The 16623-nt window shown below is 42.6% G+C and overlaps 1 protein-coding gene across 1 annotated transcript in view; it reads left to right on the top strand.

The window, feature by feature from the left end:
- The window catches only part of PLXNC1 (plexin C1), a 159935-nt gene that overhangs the window by 77264 nt on the left and 66048 nt on the right, over positions 1 to 16623 (top strand). The window contains exons 7-9 of the mRNA XM_080659723.1: positions 2399 to 2486; positions 4842 to 4944; positions 5079 to 5180. Of these exons, the coding sequence (XP_080515849.1) occupies positions 2399 to 2486; positions 4842 to 4944; positions 5079 to 5180 (293 nt within the window). The remainder of the gene's footprint in view (positions 1 to 2398; positions 2487 to 4841; positions 4945 to 5078; positions 5181 to 16623) is intronic.

Here is a 16623-nt window from a genome sequence, read left to right as displayed (position 1 = left end):
ACAAAGTAGCCATTTTCAATCAGTGGATTTTGTTGTTGTTGCATGAATGAATGAATGAATGAATGAATGAATGAATGGGCTAGAGGAGGGAAGACTGAATTCTGAAAGATCAGATAGAAGGAAGGCTGTTCCAGTGGTCCAGGTGAGGTGGACAGTGAGAGCTGAGACTGAGGCAGATGGGGATGGAGAGAGGATGGATTCCAGAGATGGTGATGAGTTACAGCAGACAGACTGAGAACCCATGAGTCTCTGCGGGTGAGAGAGAGACTGGAAGTAGAGTCAAGTTCCTGGTGCAGTCTTCCTAGAAGGGGTGAGGTCATAATGGAGCTGATGCTCGTGGTGAGAGCTGGTGCTGCCTAATTAACCCTAAACCCCTCAAAAGGGAATTGAATGCACCGGCCAGAGAACCAAGCTTAAAAAGTGCCTCTCAGCTACTGGGCTCATGGTGACTGTTTGTGTCTGAATTGCTTGAAAAATTATGTCAGTATTCCACACTTCTTTGCCCATACTATACAGCCTTTGTGATGTCCTTCTAGTTAATTTTGGTTATTAAAATGCAGATCTTGCTCACCTATAAAATAAGCTTCTGAAGTTTTTTGAGATTACCTTGTAAAGCTAGCTGGTTGCTTTTAGAGCCTCCATCAATTGCACCCAACCCTTTGCCCACCCTTTTTTTTGAATGCCTTGCATATTCTGAGCAAGCAAACTCACTTCCTACCTCTTGCACTCAGCTAGCCAATGACCATTCAAACCCTTGTCCGTGGCCTAGAGTAACCTCACCCCTTGCACCAAATCCTGTTGCCCTCCTGCTTTGAAACACTAGGGAGAAAGTGTTCCAAAGAGCTTTGCTGGACTCTGCTCTCACTGTCCGGGTCACTCTAGCACCCCGTGTTCTCTCACAGGTGCTGATGGACCTCAGAACACTCGGGGTGTTTCCTTGACTGCTGTCATGGTTGTGTTTTTCACCTGAGCTATTTTATCTCTCCATAATAACTGCAAATGCTTGGTTTCCCTGTGATATCCCCAACAGTGATTTGTGCACAGTTGATACTCAGAAGAGTATGACTTTGGGGGTCTTCATCACTGGACACTTGGGGATTCCATCGACATGTATTTTCTCTGGGTGCCTCCGTGCTGAATTCCCATGTGTTTGTTCTCCTGACACTCAGCAAGTGTCTGCTCAAATGCTCTTGCTGAGAGGTCCAGCCAGCCCGCCAAGCATCCTGTCTCAGAGCAGAGGATCACCATTCTGCACAGGCCTGCTTTATGTGTGCAGACTTTTATGAGGCGCTCTGGCTTTCAGAATGAGTTTGGTTGCTCTAGAGAAGCCACTGAAAGTCAGGCTTCTCAGACTTTTGAAACCACGCACTGCTAAAATTTCAGTAAGAAAATTAGAGGTGCCAATAAAATTAGACCAGCTTCTTATTCTGTCAAGTAAAGACTTTCATTTAAAAAAAAAATATCATCTGTTGCCATTCATTTATCAAAGGAAGAAGATATTCAACCCAAAATGGGCGACAGTGGAAACGTCAGAGTAGCACTGGTCCCTGCCACAGCAGGACGTGAAAGGCGCGCTGACCTGACTGTAGATGATCATTATGTGGGGAGCATTCCAAACCACAGGTTCCAGCCATATCCCAGGCCTGCTAAGTCAGAATATCTAGGAGCGTGGCTCTGGAATCTGCATTTTCATCAGTTTCTCAAGTGATTCTGACAGCCAGCTGGGTTGGGAAGCATCTTGGACAGGGTACCATGTACATTAAAGAGGCACAGGAAACGGGACCTTTTTCTAACGCAGCTTTAGCACAGCGTTTATCTTCCTGACTTCATTTTTTTGAGGTTTTCTAACCAATGGGTAGGTTTTTAAACATTGATAAGAAAGGCTGCATCACAGATTTGGCAACAGTTGACTCCAAGATCATGGCAGCCCCTGGGAGCCAGGTTTTAGAGTTTGTTAGGTAAACATTGCAGTGCGGAATTTTCTGAAGGTGCAGGCTTTCCTTGCTCACATTCTGATTCTCGTGTTCTAGGCACTTCTTGCTCAGTGACTTGTTTTATTCTCATGCCGTGGCCAATTACAAGTTGAGATACTGATCCCGGGGAGAGTATGAGATGTAAATGGGCTGGAAAATGGCTTTTTCATAGTGATTATCCACGGGAGGCCCGCACGCGAGGTGGGCCTGGGTCTGTTTGGAGCCTTGTGCTGAGCGCTCTGGCTGCCTGGCGTGAATGGCCCACGGGGAAGAACCCCATACTGATCGAAATGTGAGCCAGCAGCTGGCACAGCCGCCGCCCTCATATACAAAGGAGGCAAAAATATTTATGTTTTGCATGTACTGCTTTGCTTGATGATAGCAGGACTCAATGGTAAATGACTTTCTTTCCCCCTTTGCTCCAGATGTTTTAGTTGTCGACGTGACGTTCTCCTTCGGTTCTTGGCATTTATCAAAAAGATTCAACTTTACCAACTGCTCGTCATTAAGAGAGTAAGATTTTATTTGAAATCTAAATATCCTCTCATTGGCTGTAATTTATTTATTTGCTTTACTCCTCAATTTCCTAAAGAACTCTTGTGGAGCAGAACTTTCCAAAGTGCCTTTTGGAGCGTGGCCTAGCGGGAGCTGGGAGGGCCCTGGGCTAGCGAGGGAGCTCGTTCCACCCTAAGCCAGGGAGCGGCTAAGGAGCACACAGCTGTGCTGGAGGGTTTCTGCCAAGGGGGACCCAGTGATGGCCTTGAAGTAAGTGCAGTCAAAGGGGTGCTGCCAGCTTCCCCCCTGATCAGAATGGTTTTGGGAACTTGAGTCCAGAGAGAGAGTGTGAGCATGAGATAAGGGGAAGTCCCACTCCAGGAGAAGGAACAGATGAAGTCTGTTTCATCATAGAACATGTTAAACCCATAACCACAGACAACAGTGTGGTGGTTACCAGAGGGAAGGGGGGTGGGAAAGGATAAGTAGGATAAAGGGGGTCAAATAGATGATGACAGGGGAAACTAGACTTTGGGTGGTGAGCACACAGTGCAATGTACAGTTGATTATCATAAAACTGTACACTTGAAATTTACATAATGTTCTTAACCAATGTCACCCCAATAAATTTAATTTAAAAAAGAATGCTAATTCTGCACCCACCTTTGTTTTTCTTTTTTAAAATATGTTTTTATTCATTTTTTAGAGAAGAGGAAGGGAAGAGAGAGAGGGTGATAGAAACATCAGTGAGAGAGAAACATTGATTCACTGCCTCCCTACATGTCCCCCACTGGGGATCAAGCCCGCAACCCTTGGCATGTGCCCTGATCAGGAATCAAACCCATGACTTCTAGCTTCATGGGTCGAAGCTCAAGCACTGAGCCATACCGGCTGGGCTGCTTTTTTTTTTTTTTTTTAACACATTTGGCCCTGTTGAGCTACACAATCCCCTGAGTTAGGGCCACGCCTCACTCCTAGCTTCTAAAGCAGAGGACAGAGGAAATTTGTTTCTCAGATTCCTGATTTTCCAGTTGGAAGATGGGGTGGAGGTTCCCATGGAAACAATGGGAAGCTCTATTATTAGTGATTCTATAGTTCATTCAGTGGTTTGATTGACCAGCTATGTGACTACCACATGTGAGCTCCTTTGGCCTGGCCTGGGAACCATTGTTTCTTTGAGGAAAATGAATTCAAATTTGAAGCTGAGTTGGGAGGTCGCTCTACAGCTATTAGGACAGAGGCACCAGGAACTTATCTTTACCCTTGCAGGACTGAGTTCAGTTATCTCTAATAAACAGAATGAATTTAGAAGGAAAAAAGCCAAACTTAATACAGAAAGCCTCAGAAGTCCATGAAAATGGGAAAAAAGGGGGAGAGTTAAATAGAATTTTATGGCTCAGAGAGAGCTGAAGCATAAGGCAGCTCTCCACCCCTGTGTGGAGGCCAGACAAAGCAGTGACTTGCTTCATGTCCCACAGCCAGTGATTAACAACCAGACCTCAGACCCACAGCTCCCAGAAGGTGATGCCTTTCCCTGAGGAAAGCAGAGCGCCACAGTCACTCCTGGGGCGTAGGATAGGAATGCCAGTCACAGACTCGCCCTAGCACACTCAGATAAACACTGAGTCTGGGTCTTCTCCCACTGAAGCGGCAGTTGCTATAGGTCAGAAGCTCAGAATGCTCTGGCATTTCTTGAAGAACATAGAAAACGTGAATGGTGTCCCCGTTCCCTGTGCTCGTCCTCTCACTGACCCTGGCTGGGCCTTCCTGGGGCCTCCTGTTTCCAGAACAACCTCTATTTGTATGTTTGTTGTTCTCTAACTCTGATTATCCTCTAAGTGCTTTTCAGGCCCTCCCCTGTTATCCATGCATGATAGGCTATTTGATTAGTAGACACAATTCTTCCTCAATTTAATTAAAAAGCAAACACTGGCATCCCATTCCCTCTGGGCAGTTGGTGTTGTTACTGCTGAGATGGGCAGGGTGAGGGTGGGAGGGGGGAGACCAGTCTCCAGAGGAGAATTTACCTGAGGGTAAACAAATAGCAGAAGTAGATTCAGAAACAGATTCAGTGGGTTCCTATTATCTACCTGTGCAGCAGGTGACCCAGCTTCAGGTTTCCATGGTAACCCCCCTGTAGGTGTGAAGATAGTCAATCAGCCAAAGACCCCCAGAGCAGGTCCACCAAGTCAGTGCCCTGGTTCCAGCCCCAGAGGACTGTCCTCTCTGCTCTCCCCTGAGCTCATCAGTCTGTCTAGGGGGGTGTTTTTTTTCTTCTTTTAAATGCTCCCATGCCACATCACAGAGGGAAATTCTAGGATATGAAGATTTTCCTAAAAATGTAGGAATTAAGTTGGTTTTCTGTGTGGCCAGATGCCCAGCGTGTATTGGAACTGGCTGTGCTTGGTGTAAAAATGAGAGAAAGTGTATCCACCCCTTCACAGCTTGCAGCCCTTCTGATTACTACAGAAACCAGGTAAAGTGACATTTTTAGTATTTCAAGGTTTAACCAAAAATAAATATTGGTAACCACCCCACCTATCTTTTGTGTTTCTTTTAAACTCTGAACGTCCCTCCTATTTGGATGTTGAAGGATGTGCTTCATTTCAGGAACCTTGTCAAGTTGCTGTTGAGAAGCTGGCACCATCCAAGACAGCAGGAGGAGGCGGGTTCGAGGGGATTAAGACGAACAGAACCACCCGGGGCGGGCAGGTCAGGCTCTGTTTTTCTGTTGATGATGGGAAAATCCCCCTTTAAGTGACCATAACAGCTACCACTTTGGGTTCCTTTTTTAAAATTCCCTTTTTACTTTATACCAAAATTCCCTTTTTCACCTTTGGTTTTAAACCAAGTTTCATTTAATTGGCTCAGTACATCAAGACAGCACATTCACATAAAAGAAATTAAAATTCTGTAACTGTGAAAAATGTTGTTCTGGGAGGAGTAAAATTTTAAAGGTGATGTTGTGGCTCATGTGGGGAGAGTTAGGAGGAATTAAAACACACAGCACTGAGGGGATTTCAGTTCAAACCACATATTATGATCGCATTTCTGGGGATTATGTGTAAGGGAGAGCATGCGAAGTATGCACACTAAACACATTCCAATTGCTTTTCTTTACTTTGTAGAGACAATCTAACCAATAGTTAATAACTCTAAAACAAAGAGCTATTTCTATATAATGTATCTGTCTTTCTCTCCACTTCTCAAAAAATGGTTATCTTCTATGCAATTTCATTGGAAATTCCTCTTATTCACCAAGATCAACTAATAGACATATTTGAAAAGAGAGGAGGTGACAATGTAAGCATTTTCAGGCAGACCCTGGGGCTGTGCTTCAAGAACAGAGAAGTGCTGACTTCCTTCAGTGGACAGAAGTTAATTGAGCATCTACTATGTGGTAAAAAACCAAAGGGCAAGTTCTGATTCTCATTAACCTTGGGGTCTAGTAGGAGCAAACAGAACAACTTTTTTTTTTTTAAAGGCTCAAATTTCTATTCCAAGACTAATCTGTGGTTTTGATTTATCCAATTGCTGCTCTTTAAGGTCAAGTGCCAATATAAATAAGTAGCACATTTTTAATCACCACCGAAAAGTTGACAGTAACTTTAGGTAAATTAAGTAACAGGCAACGGGAATGTGAATCAAAATGGATTATGAAGTTAATTAAAGGCATTACAAAAGCTTGGTGTGCCAATATTTCAGACTTTAAAAGTCTTTGAGGTCTTAATAATTGATGGGCTTGTTAAGTGAGGGACCTTTCTCTTCCCATGGATTTATAAAACTAAGGCATAGTTACAGGAACTGGGATCAAGGAGGCAGTGACTTTTTATAAAATTAAACTTATCTTTTGTTTCAGTTTTTTAAATTTTGGTGAAATACACATAGAATAAAATTTACCATCTCTACCATCTTTTATAAGTGTACACTATTGTGTAACCATCACCACCATCCACTGCCAGAACATATTTCATCTTGCAAAATTGAAACTCTATATGAATTAAAAACTCCCCATTTTGCCTTCTACTCAGACACACCATTCTACTTTCTGTCTCTGAGATAAGTGGGACCTTATATAAGTGGGACCATACAAGATTTGTCTTTTTGTGACTGGTTTGTTTCACTTAACATAATGTCCTCAAAGTTCATGCGTTTTTGTAGCATGTTCAGAATTTCTTTCCTTCTAAAGACTGAATAATATTCCATTGTGTGGATAGACCCATTTTGTTTCTCCATTCATCTGTTGATGGGCATCTGGGTTGCTTGCATCTTTTTGGTATCTTGTTTGTGTTTTTTGTTGTTGTAGGAGTTTCTTATATATTCAAGATATCAATCCCCTGTCAGGTATGTGATTTGCAAAGATTTTTTCACATTCTGTAGGTTGCCTTTTCATTCTTTTGACTATGCCTTTTGCACAGAAGTTTTTAATGTAATGATAAAGTCCAGTTTACAGATTTTTATTTTGTTGCCTAAATCATTTTTATTTTGTTCCCAAGAAACCATTGCCAAATCCAGTTTTAATACACTTTTTCTCCACATTTTCTTTTATGAATTTCATAGTTTTAATTCTTAGACTTAAGGCTTTGATCCATTTTGAGTTAATTTTTGTATATGGTATAAGGAAAGGGCCCAGCTTCATTCTTTTGCAGGTGGATATCCAGTTTTCCCAGCACCATTTGTTGAAAAGACTGTTCATTTCCCACTGAATAGTCTTGCCTCCTTGTTGAAAATAATTTGACTATATATGTGAGGATTTATTTCTGGATCTAATCCATTGGTCTGTATGTCTATCTTTATAACATAACACTGTTTTGGTTACTGTAACTTCGTGATAAGTTTTGAAACCAGAAAGTGTGAATCCTTCAACTTTGTTCTTTTTCAAGATTGTTTTGGAAAAAAAATTCAACTGTTTTTGGAGATAATTGTAGATTCACATATAGTTATAAGAAAACAATACAGAGAGATCTTACATACCTTTTACCCACTTTCCTCCAATAGTAACTAACATCTTGCAAAACTATAGCATAACCTCACAGGTAGGATATTGACAGTGACAACAGTCAAGACACAAAGCAGCCCTGTCACCCCATGTTACCCATCTGCAGCCGTATGCACTTCCCTCCACCCTCCCACTCCCCACCTCTGACCCAGGCAACCACTGATCTGTTCCCTGTTTCTATGATTTTATCATATCATAAATGGAATCGCCTGGATGTATCCTTCTGGGCTAGGCATTTTTAACTCAATGTAATTCTCTGGAAATTCATCCAAGTTCCTTTATGTATCAATAGTTTGGTCCTTTTCATTGTTGAGTAATGGTCCAGGCAATAGCTTTTTAAATTTCTTTTATTTTAAAGGGGAAAAGCTAAAGCAACTGACTCCTGGTTTCTTGTACTGTCTTCCTGTATATGTTGACCTTTGATGCTGTGTGGTTAAAAGAAGTGGGCTCACTAGAGAGCAGGAGGAGACTGAAGATAAACATAGCCCAGACTCATCATCAGTGCTTCTCTATGGGTGCTTCTTAGTTTGGAGAGAGGCAGTTTGTTGATACTGAAATGTGTTGTCTTTAAATATATGACTCGACACAGAATTTCAATTTTGGTTGATAGAGAACAGAGTATTACTTGTCACAGGAAGGATTTCTCATGTTCCATGAGACACTGCTGTCTTTTACTATCGTGTGGAATGGGAAAATTCAGATTTCTGATTTGGGTCCCCATGTTGGCCTGAACACTCTCTTCCCAGCAGAAAAGCCATCGAGAGCTTTCCGTCAAGGCATCTTCCCACATCACCTATCTACTGTGCACTCAGCACTGTGCCAGGCACTGGGGACTTGCGATGTGACTGGTGCAGACACAGTCTTAAGCTTCATGATGCTGAGCTTGGGTTGGTTCTTCCTAAAGGTATTTATGGAGCACCTGTTAGGTGCCATTTTACTGAGCTCCATGGATGCAATGAGAAGGACACGAATGAATCAGGCACCTCTCTTGCCATCAGGCTCATGAATCTCATACTTTAATACATAAGTAAGAGTACAAGATAAGAAATGTTAACAGGGAAGGGCAAAGTACCAGAAAGTATACAAATGCAGAGAGTTTCTCTGTGCCTCAGGCCTTATCTTAGTCATCCCTGTTTATGTAAACCTAGTGCCTGGGAGTTAAAAACACTTAATCAGTGCGGTTGGTTAAGTCTTTGATTGATGGATAGATTGATTGACAGAGATGGCATTTCAGCTGACCTTTGAGAGACAAGAAGCATCCAAATGCATGGAGACTTAAGGAGTGGATATTCTAAGCAGAGGGACTAGTATAAGCAAAAGCATAGTGGGGGTGCCAGAAAATTCTGGGGTACCCATTCTAGGAAACCCCAAGTGATTCAATTTGGCTGGAGCAGAAGGTTGCAGGAAAATATGGGACATGGGTTTGGAATGCCCCTGGAGCCTGCATCTACAGGGCCTTACAGCCAGGCCTAGGAGTTTTCACTCTGTTCTTCAAAGGCATTAAAATGCTACTGAGATTTATTTTAGTCTTATATGCCTGTAGTTCTGATTTATGAGATCTTATTTTTTTTAGCATATGAAGTTGCTCATCCCAGGACGTGATACTTAGGAGATAGGGTTTCTGGTTCAATCCCAGTTTGGGCCTGTTGCCCTTGCACAGATTCAATGCAATGACCTATGACCCATCCCTATACTCTGACCTAAGGACAAGTGCTGTCATTTACCAGGGACTGGATTAAGGAAAAGCATCACCGACATAGGGAAACAGACTCAAAACCCAGTGTCTGACCTTTGGCTGAGAAGTGCTTTCAGAGACGGTTGGCCCTGTCACCCTGCCCTAACCTCTTTTCCTTCTTTTTCTTAACTATCGTCTATCTAGTGCCTCTGCCTGCTGAGAGAAGAATGGCTGCTCTCTTTCCTGTTCTCAAGGAAGGTTGTGAAGATCTGTGATAATGATGTTGTTCTAATATTTGTTGTTCTTGACGATATGCTTATCGCCAAAGTGCAGAAATAAACCATACACAGCCATGTCTCCTCTAGAGGAATTTACATTCAAACTATTCCTTTCTTTTTCCTCCTCCATCACTTTTGAATATGCATTTTAATTTCTCATAGGCGATAAGGACCTTGCCTTTAAAAGTGAAATTAACTTTAATATGTACCTTGTTGAGTAGCTTCTGTGGGCTCACCACTGTACTGCGTGCTGTGGGATTCACTGCCAATTGTTCATTCATTCACTCATGCGTTCAAAATATGTTTATTGAACACCTACTTGTGCTAGTCAGGCAGGCAGAGTGTGCGCCCTCAGGGAGCTTGCATTGTAGAACTTACAATATTTGGGAGGAAGTAAGATTCATTTCAGGCAGTAGGTGAGTGTGCATAAGAGAAAAGGATGTAGGCAGGAATGTCAGAATGTACTGCCCTGAGTAGTGATAGCTGATGCTAGTGGAGCCTATGCTATATCCGCAGCTCCGAGTATCTCTTTATGTCAGCCTCCGATGGACCGATTTTGCCCATTTTATAGACCAGGACATTTTACAGAGGGTGAGTAGGAGGTAAATGACAGGCAAGAGACTTGAACCTAGGCAGTCTAATGGCAGAGCCCACAGTTTTGGCCACTACTCTACGCTGTATGACCTTAGATGAAAATAAGCAAATGTTAAACCGAGTAGTATTGATGATAAAAATCAACCTGGAAGGGAGGAAACTATTACTAGCTGCTCTTGACACTTGGCTGCCAAGCCTGCCCCATCTGTGCTGCAGATGGTGGGACAAAGACCTCCAGCCTGGGCAGGTGTGAGGGAAGCGTGTTAGTATCAAGCCTCCGGAGGAGACGGGTAGGTTGGGGTGTCAGAGTGATGGAGTCAGACCCAGGTAAGGCTGGCATCTTCTCCTAGACAGAAGGGAAACTGAGGCCCTTAGGAGGGTGGAGCAGCAAGAGTCTCATGCCAAAGTGAAACCCAGCAGAAGGTGGATCTTGAGTGGCTGGGTTCAATCCACAACCAGGGGTCTCTGCCGGAGAGGGAGAGCTGCCCTCCCTGGTCATGGAGTCCTGGTCTGCCAGTCCGATCGGCCAGTTCAGTTCTGAGGCACCACATCAGGAAGGCTCAGTGACAAAGGGTAGCAGCTTTATGGAGTGGCCTTGGCAGCCCTACCCTGGGCCATGGCAGTCTCACCTTAGAGTCCCCAGGGGAGAGAAGTGAGCCTTGATCTCTCAGCACGGAGCTGCGGTCCATCACCTTCTCCCTGGAGGTCACAGGTTTACCCTCAGTCGGCATTCTAGCTCTTGCCCATTCCTGGGACCAACTGGAAGTTACATTTCAAGTTCCTGAGGTCTGTACCAGAGTCCCAAGCAGCAAATGGATAATCCATTTGATCCATTTAGCTCTCTAATTTTTTTTTTTTGATGGGATTGTATTTTGCTATTTTCTTTCCATCTCTCACCTCCTTTTACATTTTACCGTCTCTACTGCTGGTTGCCAACTTCTCAATCTGTACGTTTCATTAATATATTACTTCTGTCCTGCTCAGTCATTAATAAAGACGTTAAATAATTCTGAACCAAATCCTCACCCCTGTAGAGCCCTACAGGACACTTTCCTTTAATTAGTTATGCTACCTTTCATCTCTCTAAGGTCCTTTGGTTTCAGATTTCCATCTGGGTTTGAATCCACGTGACTTTCATCCAGTCCTGTTTGAACTAATTTCATGAGTGAAAATCTGAGACATTTTACTGAATGTTGATTCAGGTCCAGGCCTACAGAGAGCTTTGCTATATTCAGATTCTTTTTAACAGATTAATAGAGAACAAGTTGGCCTTAATAAACTGAGCCTTCCTAATGTACCTCTTTCCAATATTCTTTTCAATCCTAGCAGTGTCCTCTCCATTAATGTCATGGCAGTTTGAATTGTGTTGACGTCAGACTTCATAAAAGGTACACTTTCTGTTGGGAGTAATCCTCTTAGACCTTTTCAAAGATGACTATTTCTTAGTGGTATTCTATTTCCAATAACTTAAATGACTTTGTTTTTTAAAAAAATACAACTAGTCCTCTCTCTAAAATCAATAACAGAGAAACTAAGACGGCAGCATAGGTAAACACCTAAACTGCTGCCTCACACAACAATTTCAAAACTACAACTAAAAGACAAAACGGACATCATCCAGAACCACAGGAAGGCTGGTTGAGTGGAAATTCTACAACTAGAAGGAAAGAGAAAAGCACACTGAGACTCAGAGGAGCTGCAGGAGGCAGAGGTACCAAGGCGCACGGGCGGAGAGGGCGGGCAACTGAGTATGCAGCTGGCTTTCTCAAGTGGGAGGGAGACAAAAGCTCCTGACTGCACTGAACTCCAGTTCTGGGTGAGACTCTGGGGACCCAGACTCATTCAGGGAGAAACTGGACTGTCTGGCAGCAGGCAGAACTTGAGGGCGGCTTTCTCTCAGAGATGCTTGCAGCGATTACCATGGAACACTAAGACACAGGGGCCTATTAGGGCAGGACTGATGGGAAACCAATGCTGTCTGCTTCACCCTAAGACTCCGCCCCATCCAAGCTGAGCACAGAGGTTTTTGCAAGTCTCCTCCCAAAAGGGTGTCTCCAGCACAGAAGTTCTCCCAGCATAGACACAGCTGATCCTCACAGCCAATTGGCCTGGAGGTCAATTCCTCCCAGTGATACCAACAACAATCAAGGCTTAACTACAACAAGACTGTGCACACAGCCCACAAAGAGGTGCATCAAGAGTGTCCACCTCAGGTAACTGGGGAGGCTGAGCCACTGGGCCCTATAGGACACCTAGCACACAAAGTCACTCTATCAACTTAGGGAAGCAGCCAAAATGCGAAGACAAAGAAACAGATCACAAATGAAAGAAATGGAGGAAAGCAAATGACTGGATATAGAGTTCAAAACCACAGCTGTAAGGTTTTTCAAGAATTTTCTAGAAAAGGCCGATAAATTTAGCGAGACCCTTGAGGATATGAAAAAGGACCAACTAGAAATTAAGCATACGCTGACTGAAATAAAAAATATTATACAGAGACCCAACAGCAGACTAGAGGAATGTAAGAATCAAGCCAAAGATTTGAAATACAAAGAAGCAAAAAACACTCAACTGGAAAAGAAAAAAGAATCCAAAAATATGAAGATAGTGTAAGGAGCCTCTGGGACAACTTCAAGCGTACCAACATCAGAATTATGGGGGTGCCAGAAGAAGAGAGAGAGCAAGATACTGAAAACCTATTTGAAGAAATAATGACAGAAAACTTCCCCACCTGGTGAAAGAAATAGACTTACAAGTCCAGGAAGCGCACAGAACCCCAAACAAAAGGAATCCAGAGGACCACACCAAGACACATCATAATTAAAATGCCAAGAGCAAAAGACAAAGAGAGTATATTAAAAGCAGCAAGAGAAAAACAGTTAGTTACCTACAAGGGAGCACCCATACGACTGTCAGCTGATTTCTCAACAGAAACCATGCAGGTCAGAAGGGAGTGGCAAGAAATATTCAAAGTGATGAATAGCAAGAACCTACAACCAAGATTACTCTACCCAGCAAAGCTATCATTCAGAATTGAAGGTCAGATAAAGAGCTTCACAGATATGAAAAAGCTAAAGGAGTTCATCACCACCAAACCAGTATTATATGAAATGCTGAAAGGTATTCTTTAAGAAGAGGAAGAAGAAAAAGGTAAAGATAAAAATTATGAACAACAAATACATGTCTATCAACAAGTGAATCTAAAAATTAAGTGAATAAAAAATCTGATGAACAGAATAAACTGGTGAATATAATAGAATCCGGGGCATAGAAAGGGAGTGGACTGACAATTCTCTGGGGGAAAGGGGTGTGGGGGATGCTGGAAGAGACTGGACAAAAATCGTACACCTATGGATGAGGACAGTGGGGGGGGGGGTGGGTAAGGGCAGAGGGTGGGGTGGGAACCGGGTGGAGGGGAGCTATTGGGGAAAAAAGAGGAACAATTGTAATAATCTGAACAATAAAGATTTATTAAATTTAAATAAAATAAAAAAATACAACTACTTGGGTATTTGGTAATTGCCTAGTTAACCCGTTTCTGATGTGCTTTCTTGTACAAAACAGGGAGTGATTTAAGCAACCAGAGCTCATACTGTTTTATTACATAATTTAAATTTGGACAGCCATTTAAAAATAACTCTTAAGTTTTTCAAATGTAACTGACAGGGAGTAGGCTACTCTGAGGTTAATTGCTGGACACCACAGGGCTTGTGAGGGTTACATTCTATGGTATTTTGATTTGATATGTGGAAATCCTTGGACATAGGATGGGGAGGAATATCCCTATAGAAATTGTCTTTGTATCAAGCTAGATTGTTTTTTTGTTTTGTTTTTTTTAAATATATTTTATTGATATTTTACAGAGAGGAAGGGAGAGGGATAGAGAGCTAGAAACATCGATGAGAGAAACATTGATCAGCTGCCTCCTGCACACCTCCCACTGGGTATGTGCCCGCAACCAAGGTACATGCCCTTGACCGGAATCGAACCTGGGACCCTTCAGTCCGCAGGCCGACGCTGTATCCACTGAGCCAAACTGGTTTCGGCACTAGATTATGTTTTTAAGTTACCCAAACCCTTCTATGTACAAGCTTGTGGGGCCTACTACTGCATGTCAGATGGTGAATTAACTCTTGATTAAAATACAAAAATCAACCTAAAATAGTAAGTGTGTGGAACAGTTGTGAGAGATCACTCCTTGTTTTTAATCTATACTGGATTTTAAAAATCTTTATCAGTAAAAATATAAAATGTTATATTTCTAAGAATTGTTGTAGTCATATAGCACAGCCATGTAGCTACCCAACGTGTGTGTGTGTATGTTGTGTGTGTGTACCTGCACTGTTTATTTAATGAGGTCCTCTTGGTAGCTCTTTGACTCACTTATTAAGATTAGGAGAGGTTCTCCAAGCAAACAAAGGACAACTAATCTGACCCTCTTTGAAAGCAGAGTGGAGGCATCTGCTTTCATGAGATAGTCCAGAGCTGGATTCCATCCTAGATGCCAGTGGAAACTTCTCCAAACAATAAGGTTTCAAATGAAATCCTTTTGAAGTGGCAGGGCTCTCTCTCCTCGGAGGGGAGAGAAGGGGTGAATAAAAAGGAGGCAACGTGGCTGGTCCTCTGATAGTGTTTATAGAGCCATTTAAGCAACAAAATATAAACCCCTCCAAAACCTCATGTACATTTGTTATAAGGCTCTCTACTCAGAGTAGAGAGGTAGTATTTGCTTGAATAGACATCAACAGTATAAATATAAGAAGCAGAAAGGACAATCTAGAAAGGACCCTGGGAATTGTATTTGGCTTGGATGTAAATATGAGTCTACATTGATGTTCACATAAAACAAATACATGGTTTCTCTTGACCCCCTAGGAAGACAGTGGACTCCTCTAGTGTAGGAGTCAGCAAACTTTTCTACAAAGAGCCAGACAATAAATATTTTAGGCTTTGTGAGCTATGAGGTCTCTATTGTAATGCTTAAAGTCTGCCACTGTAGTGTGAAAGTAGCCACAGATGCCCTGGCCAGTGTGATTCAGTGGTTAGAGTGCCAGCCCAAAGGATTGTGAGTTCAATTACCGGTCAAAGGCACGTACCTGGGTTGCAAGTTTGATCCCAACCCCGGTGTGGGAGGCAACCAGTTAGTCTCTCTCCCTCTCTCTCTCTCTCTTTCTCTCTCTCTCTCTCTCCCTCCCTTCCTTACACTTTCTAAAAACCAATGGGAAAAATATCCTCAGGTGAGGATTAACATCAACGAAAACAAAGGCAAAAAGAAAGTGCACAAATGAGTGGGTGTGCCTATATTCCAAAAAACACTTTCTTTATGGACACTGAAATTTCAGTTTCATGTATTGTCACATGTCAGGTATTATTACTATTTTTTTGACAAATTTTCATGGGCCATAAAGAAACAAGCCATAAGGTGGATTTGGCTGCTACAGACAAATCCAGTAGTCTGCCAGCTCTTGACCTAATGCACACATTATGTGCCCCCACAGCAACTAGCACTATTCTAGGGACGCTCTAGGTGTTCAGTAAATACTTCTTCACTTAGCTGTCACGATGTCAGAGCAAAGAGTAAGCCTTTTGCTATACAACACACACTTGACATTTGCAAGGGATTTATCTTTAAGTCTCTGCTAATCCCTCCATTCCAAGGACCACTCTTGCAGATAATTTCCCCCATAAAATGCACTCAAGTATAACAGAATAATTAAAGTGACCCTTTCAGGCCCTCCATGATTCTATAAATATGGGGCTAAAGTCCTTTACCAGGCGATTAAAATAAACCCTGCCACTGAAATCAATTCTCTGTCACATTACATCATTGCTGTAATGACATTAACGATGGATTTACCTCCATCGGAAAAACCAATCCATAATGATGATGCGTGATGGTGATCCCTCTACCATATAGCACCTGTGTTTGCCAAGTGGCAGAATGATCAAGCATCCCTTTCAGTGGGATGGGCAGGCCCAGCAGCCCAGCAAGGCCATCCTGGTGAGTGTCACACACACAAAGGAGCCAAGAATACTAGGCTGCCTCAAGAAGCAGATGATAGGCAGGTATTGGATGTGACTGAAACTTTCCCAGCAAAGGAAGAGCCTTCCTCCTAAACTTCATCCTCCAAGTGGATACACTCGGTGTTTAGGCCTTGACCAAATTCCACATGATTATGCATTTCTGGACCTACAGGTTGTTTTCAGATATCAAGAGTGTGAGTCACTCACTCTAAAGATCTGTTGTACTTTATATTGGCCAGAATCTTAGAACCTTCTGTCTAGTTTTAATCACCACATTAGAGGAGAATACAGACTTGCCATTAATGCTCTACAGAAGCACCACAAAATGATCACAATGATAGATGGCAGCATCTATCTAAGAAATTGGGATTGTTTTAGCTTTGAAAAGGAAAATGATTCGTACCATCAAAAAGGTCTTTTTTAAAATTTATTTTTTATATATTTTTATTGATTTCAGAGAGGAAGGGAGGGGCAGAGAGAGATAGAAACATCAATGATGAGAGAGAATCATTGGTCGACTGCCTCCTGCATGCCCCCTACAGGGGATGGAACCGAAAATTGAACCCTTCACTCTATCCACTGAGC

This window comes from Plecotus auritus (genome assembly GCF_963455305.1).
Source record: "Plecotus auritus genome assembly, chromosome: 3".
Taxonomy (NCBI): Eukaryota; Metazoa; Chordata; class Mammalia; order Chiroptera; family Vespertilionidae; genus Plecotus; species Plecotus auritus.
Note: the sequence above shows the minus strand (reverse complement) of the source record. Positions and strands in the feature narration are given on the sequence as shown.